Source organism: Charadrius vociferus, unplaced genomic scaffold (assembly GCF_000708025.1).
Source record: "Charadrius vociferus isolate BGI_N301 unplaced genomic scaffold, ASM70802v2 scaffold255, whole genome shotgun sequence".
NCBI classification, from domain to species: Eukaryota; Metazoa; Chordata; class Aves; order Charadriiformes; family Charadriidae; genus Charadrius; species Charadrius vociferus.
In genome coordinates this window covers 447,229-459,247 of record NW_009648785.1, presented here as the reverse complement: position 1 = coordinate 459,247, position 12,019 = coordinate 447,229, and the positions used below count along the sequence as shown (strand labels likewise).

Genomic DNA, 12,019 nt, shown 5'->3' with positions numbered 1-12,019 from the left:
CAGAGCAGTGGCACAGGCTGCCCAGGGAGGTTGTGGAGTCTCCTTCTCTGGAGATTTGAATTTCAAGAGGCGCCTGGATGCAGTCCTGAGCAATGTGCTCTAGGCAGTCCTGCTTTAGCAGGGGAGTTGGACTAGATGATCTCTAGAGGTCCCTTCCGACTCTGAAAATTCAGTGATTCTGTGAAACCAACTCTACCTCAGATTCGTCAGGCAGGAAGGGACCTTTGGAAGTTATCTAGTTCACCTCCTTTTTTCAAGGCAGATGTTGACAGCTGTCATTCCTGACAGAAGTTTACATAAATTGCTCTTAAATTTTCCAATAATAAAAACTCCAGACTTTCTCTAAACAGTCCCTTCCAGTCTATTCTTTGGTCTTACTGTTGGAAACACTTTCCTCACATCTAACCCACACTCTCCTCATTCTGGGTTTATCCCATTACTGTTTGTACCATCTGCCAGGGATAACGAAGGATAGATTTTTGCGAAAGGCTCTTGGTTTACTTCCCCAGTGTACTTTACCCCGTAACAGAAATCCCAGATTTGTTCATACTTTCTTTGTAGATGATGTCTCCTTGAGCTCTGATTCTTCTTACTGTTTTGAGTTCTCTCCAGATGGTCATCATCTTTCTTTCTTGAAGCGCAGAAGGCCTATTGCATGAACGGGGCCAAAGAAAGGTTTCACAGGCAGCCTTAATCCTGCCTTTTTCTTTGGTTGAACAGTTGACATTGTGACCATCATGTGTTTAATGCTCTCATGTAGAACTTGCTCCTCGTGGGATTTGACTCGCATGAGCAATGACATTCATGACTGGGCCTTTAGCTTGCATGGTCCTTTGCTCCTTCAATTAATCTGTTACATAAAATGGTCTAACCACAGAAACCGTACTTTGAAATATCTCCTGCCCTGTGTGAGCAGGTGCTCCTGGTCTCTGGAGTCCCACTCTCAGCCTCTCACAGATGTTTTTAGGCAGTTTCTCTGTCTCTCTCCCATCCTACCAAGGTGTCTCCACCTGGGTCTGTCCCGCTGCTTACATGCAGCTGTCCTAACGCTGATGGGCAGCAAGCCCTGGTGCTGGCGGGTCAGTTCTATTGAGTGGACAGATCTTCCTTCCTCTGAGAGATGGCAGTCAGACAGACAGAAACATCCCATGAGGGCGATTTCATGGCCGGCAGTCTGTCAGACCATGCCGAAGGACCGACAGCAGTACTGGTTCCACAGTGTTCCGTGTAGACCAAGCTCGGCAGTGGATGGGATGCCTGCTTTGTCAGGGGGTTGCACAGATACATGTTAATCGCAGGTGCTGATGAGAGTCTGGGATCTTTAGTTCTGTTCCAGTGTTGAGTGAATACAGTGTATTCTCTCATTTCTTCCACATGTCACCTTTTATGGGGGTTTTTGCCTCCATCTTTCTTTGTCAGACTGTTGTCCTTTTTCACGTTGTTGACTCCTCATCATACTCCCATTCTCTTTTATTTTTCTAATCCTCGTTTCTGCTCATCAGTTCTAATCATTGTTTCAGTGTCCACTCAGTTGTGGTTTCTTTTTTGGCTCTTCACCTGATCTGCATTTTCCTTCCCTGTACCTCCAGCAGCTCCCAGACAGGTGTTTGTGACATGATATTTCTTTTCACCCCTTTCTCCATTTTTTTTTGCTCATTTTCCTTGTCAGCTGAGGGTGTGTTCTCCTCCTGCTTCCTTGGGCTTTCTCTGTGATCTGTATTATTCCCCACAGTCAACTGTCCTGTCTCTCCATCACCTTCCATTTCCCTTGCACAGCAAGCCCTCTGTCGTGCCCTGCCCATTCATTCGTCATTCCTTCCTTCGCTTCCATTTCACAGCTGATTGGAAGTACAGGCAATTTAAATGGCAATATCTGGACTCCCAGCATCCCTAAGCCATAGTTGCAGAGATGACCCCTATGAGTGTCTCTAACCTTTGCCAGAAAGATGTTCCTTCACAGGGTCAGGATGGTGCACATGGAGTGTGCTTGCACACAGCAACTAAGAGAGAATGGAGCGTGCTTAATGAAGAGAGAATTTTGGGGCTTGTAGCTTTGGTGCAATCTTCTTGGCGAGGTTCGAAATGTTTGGAGAAACGAGTTTGGACTGATTTTCATAGGGTTACAGAAAGTGTCTCTGTAACTTCAAAAATGAATATAGTAAAACTTAAAAAGCTTACAGAGCAGCAGCAAAGTTGATCAAAGACATGGAGTAGCTTTCCTATGGGGAACAGTTAAGTAAGGCAGGACCTTTCAGTCTGCGGAATAGATTGGAGGAGGAAGCTAAGAGGCTTTTAAAATCATAGGTGGCATGGGGAGGGTAGCTATAGATCGATCGACTGTTGAGTTTCTTTTAATGCAAGAAACTGAGGGTCATCAAGTGAAACTACTAAGGGTTAGATGCAAAATAAAAGGAGGCGAGTGCATAGCGGATAGTTGTCTAGAGTGACATGGAAATCCTTGCCAGAGGATGATGTGGATTGCTGAAAATTTATGTGAGGTCAAGAGCCGACTGGGCAAGTTCATGAAAGGGAAACTGGGAATTACTGAATATATAGGAATCATAGCTGATAGAGGGAGGCCCTGAACTGAAAGTGCTGGAAGGCATGGGCAGTATCATATAGAATCATAGAATTGCTGAGGTTGGAAGGGACCTTTAAGATCATCAAGTCCAACCATTAACCTACCCTGACAAAACCACTTCTAAACGATGTCCTCAAGTACCGCATCTACCCTTTCTTTAAACTCCTCCAGGGATGGCAAATCCCCCCCCTCCCTGGGCAGCCTGTTCCAATGTTTAATAACCCTTTCAGTGCAAATATCTTTCCTAATATCCAATCGGAACCTTGTCTGACATAACTTGAACCCATTTCCTCTCGTCCTATCACTTGTCACCAGGGAGAAGAGGTCAGCCCCCACCTCTCTACAACCTCCTTTCAGGTCGCTGTAGAGAGCTATAAGGTCTCCCCTCAGCCTCCTCTTCTCCAGGCTGAACAACCCCAGTTCCCTCAGTCGTTCCTCATAAGACTTGTCATATGTTTGCTCTGCTCTTTAATATCCCTGTGTGTCTGCTTACCCTGTTCCTAACACTGACCATATGGGGCTGGATGAACCTTTAACCTGACCCAGCAGTTTTGAGTAGAGCCCCACTCTGTTGTATTTCATCTCTTCTGTAAACGTATTTCCAAAGAAAAAATACAAAGTTTGAATTATGCAGAACAGCGTGTTTTTCCATTCCCTAACGGGACTGGACAGTTTTGAGGAAACTTTCTTGAAAAACTGCTATTTAAACCAACTTCGCATATGTTAAATTTCAGTAGTTTTCAGGTAGTAAGACCCGACTTACTGTTCCTTTGAAGTTGCCTCCTAAGAGGTGCTGCCACCTCTGCCAGGTTTATGCAGTTTTTTATGTTGATTTGCGAAGAGAGGGAATTTGGCTTGAACAGACGATACTTTCTGGGCATAAAGGCACAGTGAAGATACAGGGCACGGTACTTTCTATCCTTTGGGTTTTACAGCTCAGAGGTTGAATAATCTCTCAAATTTGCCTGAAGTATCACTTTCGGGTATGCTCATGGTTGCATTCTACGTGGGATTTTTGTTTGGGAGTACGAGCAGTTCAGATGGAGATCAAAGAACTGACTAGATGGCTTTGGACTAGACCTTTAAATTAATTTTATTCCGCACTGGCATTCTGGTAGCCTCTTCTGCATATAGGGTGTATGGAATCCTAACTGAGCTTTAAACACTTGTTTAAATTAAAGCTGACACGTATTGATGGTGTATGAGAGCATATTTTCTTATTTTTTAAATTTTGAAATGTCAGTAAAAGGCGTTGTTTTTGTAGTGGTGTTTGGACGATAATGTTTTCTTTCTTACAAATGAGAAGAGTATCATTAAGTTGATTATATGGCTGTAGAACTCCAACTGTGCTGGTTTGAAGAAATTGAAAAGCAATTATTGTCTAATGCAGTTTAATTGCTTTATGCAAACTTAAAGTTTTAAAATTCTTCACCTGAAGTTCATATGAACTCCTTCCTGCCCTCCTTTTTTTAAAGGAATTGTGCTGCATAAATTAAATACTCATTTCAAAACCAACTCTGTGTAATAGTGTCAAACCACTTCAACATTTCAAGTTGTTCTGTGATTCAGTTTCCTATTGGAAGGAGAACACTTTGCATATCAAACGCTTAAATATAGCTTGCAGCTGAGAACTTCTGTATCTCTCTCTTTGTGGTATCTCCATGTTGCACTTTTCATCCTTCTCTATCCTTAGTATCATTCATTCAGAAGGGTGATTTATTGGGTTATTAAACCTGTATCAGCGTGAAGTTATTATGCATCACCTAATGAGTTTTCTTTGGTAGTTTCCTTTCAAGCTTCTTCATTATTGAGGTCCAGATATTTACAGGATATTTAGATGAAGCTGAAAAGCTTCATCTAAACCCCTGAGTTTTAGAATAACTTCACCTCTGTGAATATCTCACATGTATTAGAACTCACACTGATGCAGACCCCCTGATGCAGTGGGTTTTTTTAAGCCAGAAATCTTTTTCTTCACTTAAAATGCAGCTTGCAAGTCTTGATTTGAATTTACATAAATGATACAACAGTGCATCTTTGCTAAGGACAAAAACAATTCACTCTTTAAAAACACAATATAAAATGAGAGTGAAGGCAAAGTAGTTTGTGCTTTGGCACAACTTGGCATAGCTAAATAAACAGTAGATCCCCCGTAGCGTTTAACTTAGCCTTTTAACATATGGTAAAACTACTAACAGGGTTAGGTGGGAGAAGAATTCTCAAGGCTAATACTCATCAGTCTGTTCCGGTAATCAGTACAAACGATGCTCTGAAGTTCTGTTTTGCTCCCAAATACTCCATTTCATTGTGCTGAGCTTAATTTTAATTGTGAAAAATAGATGTTAAAAACACTTTAAATTTCTGTATCAACTTTGCCAACACAACTCAAGGTTTTACACTTCTCAGTTTCACCTTTCAAAAATGCTAAAGTGTGTGTGAAAAAGACACCCTGAAGGCATCTGCAGACACTGAAGAAAATTATTGCATAATTCCTTTAAAAACAAAGTCATAGCAAAAATCAAATGATACCCTGTTCACCTTCTTTTTCAACCCAAACCGTGAATGCAATAGATCTTTATTTTTACACTTTCCAATGATTTTTTTTTTAAACTTTATTGCAATCATTATCATGGCAAATGGCAGAAGTGATCATCTGTAATAGTATTTAATGTTAAGGTGATGGTTATAGGTGGTGGATATTACTGAAACTGCCATGCCTTGGGTTTTCTTAGATACAATCCATTGCCTTTTCCTGTTTAAACAGCAACAACAACCTCCACTTTTAATGAGATTGATTGAAAAGGTGAATGCACAGTAAAACTTCTTTGATAATCAGCGTCCCACAGTAGGCTGAGAGGGATTTGAGGACAGGTGAGAGGAGAGCATCTCTTGAGCTGAATCCATGAGTTTGTACTTCTCCCGCTGTTACTGCTTCATTCATCTCTGTAGGATGCTTGGACTGCCCTGTGCGTGTTTGTCGTGGTTTAGGCCAAATCAGCTACTGGGGATGTGGGGGACCCCAGATGGGACCAACAGATGCTCCCCTCTACCCCTCTTCAAAGAGAGAGGCAGAGGAGAGGAAAAAGACAGGTATGAGTTTAGAAGGAACTAAACCATTTTAATGAAATATTAATAATAAAATATAAAGAAATAATGAAATAGATACAAAACCGTGTCAAGCTCCCGAGACGACAGTCACGACACCGGCTGGCACTGGGGCAGTCCCAGGCTGGACTCGGTGACTGATGGGAACTGGATTCCAGATCTGCATTCAGGATTGGGATTACGGGCAGATGAACACACAGAGCCCTCCTCGTACATTGGCCACTGAAGAAGGAGGGCTGACCCTTTGATCCCTCAGCTTTTATACTGAGCATGAGGCAGATGGGATGGAATATCCTGTTGGTCAGTTTTGGGTCACCTGTCCTGTCCGCTCCTCCCTGCAGGTGGAACCCCACTATGCTTTTCTGCTTCCGACCCTCCAGTGGGGCAAATAACAAAGTTGGTTGGCCTTGGGGGTTACAGCATTAAGTATAAGCAAGGTCCTCTCTGCATACCATGGCTGGGCATCAACTATAAACATTGGTATTATCACTCTGAGAGAGAGAACACTGTCTGCACAATATGCTGTTCATTTCAGTAGTTAGAAGAGGCCCAGCTAAGAAGCGAAGTTACTGAACAAAATTGGTCCTGTTTTACCTCAAACCAGGACAACGTTCTCCTGAAGGAAGGGGACCTTTAACACTTCTCTGCAGAACAGGCGTCTGCAGGATTTTCTTTACTCTGCCTCCTTTACCATTTAATACTAAAAGGGTTGTATAACTTCAAGCATGTTACTGATAGACATGCTCAACATCGGCCGCTTGCTGTCCCTTGGCATTCAGCTGTATGGGAGTCCCGGAGACATGGAAGGAAGTTATTCCTATGAAAATGAGGAAGGGAAATTTATTCCCCCAGCTGTTTACACAGAGTTGTGGGTGGATGGGAGTGCCCCATATGACAGACTGTCGTGCCTTCTACCCAGGTAAGAAAAACAGGCAGGAGAGTGAGAGGTCACATCTGATACTGTTGAGGGTCACAAAAACTCACGTGGACCAATCTGAAGATTTCCACCAGCTGCACAGGACGCTACTCATGCAGACACAAGTGTAGATGTGTGAGATACGGGACACCGCATAAACAAAACATGTTTACATAAGTCAGTCTGCACATCTGCTTCGTATCAAGGAGCCTTGGCTGACACAGGATACCCCAGTGCCATTTCCCAACTCAGAAGGATCCAGGAGGGGCTTCTGCTTACTCTTGGGAGTATAACTACAGTGGCACTTGGTGTGCTTGAAGTGTTGGTAAGCCTGATGGCCAGCCTTCATTCTGTTAAAAAAAAGTTTTGGGGACGGTCAATTTCACCTTAATTCTCTGACTGAGTATTTGCAAGCAAACCAAACCAGAAGATGTTTTTCCTTCTCTGGTTGTAATTTAATATTGTGCAACTAGTTGCCCAATACTGCGTGTGTTGAAATGAACTCCTTTCAACGGGAAAGTCTGTGTTTTAGGATGAGTCCTAATGACTGTATGTCATTGGTCAAGTAGAGGAAATAGTGACTGTTCTTTCCTCTGGGATTAACTGGCTGGAGGGCATTTTGCTTTCCTGGGTCGGGATGTGGACTGTGAAGGGTCATAGCATCTTAGATTCTTGCCAGGGGGTTGAGTAAATTTTTTGTGAGGAAGAGGCACTGATGGGACAACTCAATGAAATAAGAACTTGTAGAAGAAAATGGCTGTGACACAGTGCTGAGATTGACATGTTTCCTGTTAGAAAGGGCATCTTTCTAACAAGATCCAAGTCTGGGTCTCCTCTCATGGTTTGGTAGGAACAGACATTACTTTCAGACACTATTAGCCTTACTGCCTTTTACCACATCCCCTAAACCCACTTGTACATTACGTTTTTTCCTCTGCATTATGGATTAAAATTTGTGTGCATACAGATGTATGAAATCCTTTGGGATGAGGTGAGGTATATAAGCACCTGCTATATAAACCACCTGTGGAATTTTAAACCTATATAAAAAGGTAGCGTTTGTTCTGGGAAAATTTAGGAAGTAAGTTGAAGTTACAAATAACGATGAATTTATACTTTGGTTGGGAGCATCATAGATATATCTGGAGTATTGGTGAGCTTTCTCTTTCTTTTTTTCCTTAGTAGCTTATGAAAAAATATGTGACACATCATCTCTTGCTTGTTATCCCATTTTGAATTAGCCTGTTCTGAAAATATGCTAATTAAGATAACAGATCTAGGATTTGATCTTAAGATTTGCCAGTATCTCAATTTCGTTATCTTCAATATGAGAGCTCTTCTTGCATCACAGATTTAGATCCTCTAATTGCATATTGACATATGGAAAGTAGATTTGTAAGTACTTTTTGCAATCCTCAGATGATAGGAATAAAAAACTCTACCTTCTGCCCATACAGACGTAACTTAAAATATTTACTGAGCACTTAAACCTAAAAGGCTAACGTGATGGAACTGGCCACTTTGTACTGCTTGATGAATCTGCAACGTGACGTGTTGGGAAGCGGAGGACCGTGGCTTTCCTGTGGAAGGTCTCTCTAGCATCCAGACGCTAGACAAGGTGTAGGCTGCCGCTGGTTGTTTCTAGGAATTTGGGTGCCTGATACATTTGAAGCCCCTCTGCTTACCTTCCCTGGAAAGTGTGAAACCTTCACCCCCCTTTTATAATCCCTCCCCTTCTATCTCAGCCCCACAGTCTCTTGGCTTTGGTCTGGGAATGTTCTGCCGCTCCTGGCTTTTCCTTCTGCAGCTGTGATTCTATGATCTGTGTGTTCGCAAACCTTTACCGAAGGGTTCCCACAGTTCCCCCCGCCCCCCGTCAGTAAGCGCTTGGGCGCTTGCTTCAGCTGTGATCCCCAGCTTTGCCGGAGCAGGAGCAGTAGCACCAACCATATGATTCTTGACAGCTTCACAGCTGTCCGCACCGCGCCGCAGAGTAGCTGTGAAACTCGCTGCTCCTGTTGTTTCGCTTCCCGCTGCCTGCAGAAAGCCACTGCTGGAAGTTGTGATGCAGGAGCTGCCTTACAGGCTCCACAAATACCTGCTTTACCCCGTATGCCTTTTTCAAATCCTACCACTTTAAAAGTTACTTTGTTTTTTTTTTTTTAATTACTGTTTCGTATTTTTCTTTTATAAACCTGAACATTATTGCATATTTGCTACGACTTCACTTTAAGGAGCTTTGTTTATTTAGTTGTAATTATCCTCGAGTCTTTTAATGAGCAGTGATAGTCTGTGCTAACAGGATGTATGAATAATTATTTATTCCACTGTGAATAATCTTGTGTTTGTAACTAGTGTAATTTATGTACCACGGTGCTGCCTGTTCAAATCTCTTAAGTCTCCTCACAAGTCTCTCTAGTCTCAACGAGCATAAATAGCTTTGCTTTCCCTTCTTACCACCTCTGGCTGTGAGGCCCGGTCAGGTTTCACTGGTAGTCTGGTGGTTATATTCAGTGACATACAAACATTTATTTATAAATTAGCTTATAAAATAGATGTTTATACTGTTTAGCTGTAGCTATTATTTTTTCCCCATTCTTCTGCTATGTTCATCCATATTTTCTTTGCATCTTCTTATCTTCGGGTACCTCTTTCTAAAGATTTCCGGAAGATGTCAGACATTTACTGTCAGCGCCGGGGGTTGCGCAGGCTGATGCTGGTCCTGTGCTCAGGTGGGATGAGGGAGGGATGTGCGACCGAGGCCACCAATGTGAGGATGAATGTTTCCTAACAGTACTGTGGTTGGGTCTTAATTTGGGTACCGTGAACGGGACCTGTTTTACCTGCCCACCAACCTGCACGTCCTCAAAGGTCTGTCTGCCTTAGGAACGGTGCAGTCCTATCTATAGAGCACGAATAAAAGTATTTGGCTTCATTTTGGGCTCAGTGCTCCTGACGTGCTGCTGCCTTGCTTAGCATCTGATTGTCTGCAATTACCAGTACTGGAATAGTAGTACGCACTTTAATTCACACACACACACACCACCACTGCCCGCCCCCCCCCTTATTGCTCTATGGTGAGGGCAGAAATACCCATCACAGAGTATGTTAAACCAAATCTAAGGGACTTTGTTGGCTTTTCAGTGTCTTCTGTTGTGATCTGGGACTTTCCTTTTCTACTTTTCACCTTTTTCTGTTGTTGCTCTTGCCTCACTTGGCTGAAAATCACAGGCACTCCATATTTTTCACCCCAGAATTCAGTGAATATTATACAGGAGTTTAGCCTTCAGGTTTTTTCTTCCTCCCACCTTGCCTCCCTCCACTCACCCACCCAACACAGAGTGCCCCAAACCCAAATATGCCACCTTGCAGATGCACTGAAATCCATTTAAATGGGATCCAGGCTCAACCAAGCCTCTATCCGGATAAAGTGCCTGATTCCCTAAGGCATCTTTTTGGGGTCTTAGGGGCATAAATATGAAGAAAACAGAATTGCTCATTTAAGCATAAAAAAAATGTGTTAAATGGCCTTCCTTTAATGCAAGCTGCATTAGTTGCAGAAGTTCACATTTTAAGTTTGTGGATATGTTTATTACAGAAATATTTTTCAGTAGCTTCCATATGATGTGACACAAGGAGCGCTGTCAGAGCTGTCACTTCAATGCTGTTGCTATGTTATGCATGTTAAAAACATAATTGCAAATGGTACAGGGATATTGTAGCGGTCACAGTTCTGTAAATGTAAACTTCTTCTAGTAAAACTTTTAGGTATTGTTTTGTTTTTACATACTAAAGTAAATGAGGATATTTGGATTTGTGTATGTCATATGCCCTGATATGTGTGACTGTAGCCATTGCTGTGATTTTTCTCATTATTCCATTTTTCCCATGTTTAATTAAACCTTTTGGTACGTAGCATTTGCACATTGTGGTACACTCAAGGTGTATGTGCTTACAGAAAGGTATATGAGTAATAATGTTCTAACTGTGTTCAAAAAAGCAGAGCTTTGCCTTTTCTGATGGCAACGCTGAGTTCTTTGAATGGGTGTGAGGTGTTAAATTAAGTTTTGCCTCTCATTCTTTTCTTTTTTTTGACCCGTTTTCTGCCATCTTTCAGTAAGCATGCATGTAGAGATACCGAATTTTTGAACAAAAAGGTTGTATTAATCATTTGAATATTATATGTGGGGTTTCCTTTTTGTTTTGTTAATCATGCACTTTTGTGAACAAAAAAGTTCTTTTAACGTAACTTTAAATCAGCTGGAAATAGTGTTCCTGAATGCTAAATTCTGATACCTGACAGCACTTGGGAGCTTTTATTGTTTTATTATAGAGGGGTAAATTGGCATGAAAGTTGCTCTTTGATGGTGTATCCTCTGCTGTTGTCCCCCCCCCTCAAAAGAAGTAATTATCTTCCCTTTCACAGCGAACAACTCTGCGCCTTTTGTTACTGTGGAGAACGGAGCTCATTAGGACAAGGAGACTTAAAACAATTCAGTCCAACTCCTGGGTATGTTATCCCATGGAAAAACCAGCCTTTAAATAAGAGTGAAGCCAGCGACAGCACCGATGGAGCTTGTGAGAGAACTCCAAGGCAAAACTCAGTGCCGCGCAAACAAAGAGGACAGAAGAAGTAAGTCTGTTTTACAATAATATTTTTTTTCATGACACTCGGGAAGCATCTTTACAGATACTGTGCTGCAGTAGGCAAATAACCTGTATTTGTGAAAATATGGTTCATTAATATTAGTCACTTTTTGGGGAGAAGACCCCAAGCACCAGCAGTAGAGGAATAGCTGTCGCTTCTGCTTTGAAAGATCGGTTGGTTTCTCCCCTCCAGTGTGAATCTTGGCTCTGGAAGAACGTGGAGAAGCAGCGTAGCTGTACGGCACAGGCGTACTGGTGAGGTTGACGCAGTCGTATGCACAGGAGTAGAAGATAATGGAGTTCTGACACTTCGCGTATTGCGTAGACTGGAGTAACTGGAAGGCTGTGCCCATGCTGTTGAAGCTTTGTCCCCTTCCCACCGCAGTGGGCTCTCGCCATGGCCCTGGCGTGGTGTCGGGCACGCAGCGTGTGTCTCGCCCCTCAGCGACGGGTTCCCCAGCGGGTTCCCCGGCGGGGTGGGCTTCGCCCTCGGGAGGGCCGCGGCCCGATTCCTCTCAGGTCGGTTCCACCGTCGATGAACAGTAAAACGGCAGGGCCGCACGCAGCTCCACGGCGGAGTTCACCTCAGCGTGCCGGGCAGTGCCACTTAAGCTGCAACTGACGGCAGAAGCGCGTTTTTAAATCCGTCTGCGCAGGAGTTTTTCCCCGGCTGGAGGGGTTCTGTCACAGCGGGCTCGGTTCGGCGGCTGCGCTGTGAACGCGGAGATCACCAGGCTCGGGAGCAGGGCAGCCATGGCGGCGGTGGTGGC

The 12,019-nt window shown here is 43.2% G+C and overlaps 1 protein-coding gene across 1 annotated transcript in view; it reads left to right on the top strand.

Moving 5' to 3' along the window:
* The window catches only part of KMT2C (lysine (K)-specific methyltransferase 2C), a 155,141-nt gene that overhangs the window by 19,692 nt on the left and 123,430 nt on the right, over positions 1–12,019 (top strand). Inside the window, exon 3 of the mRNA XM_009886782.1 lies at positions 11,029–11,235. Coding sequence (XP_009885084.1) covers positions 11,029–11,235 — 207 coding nt within the window. The remainder of the gene's footprint in view (positions 1–11,028; positions 11,236–12,019) is intronic.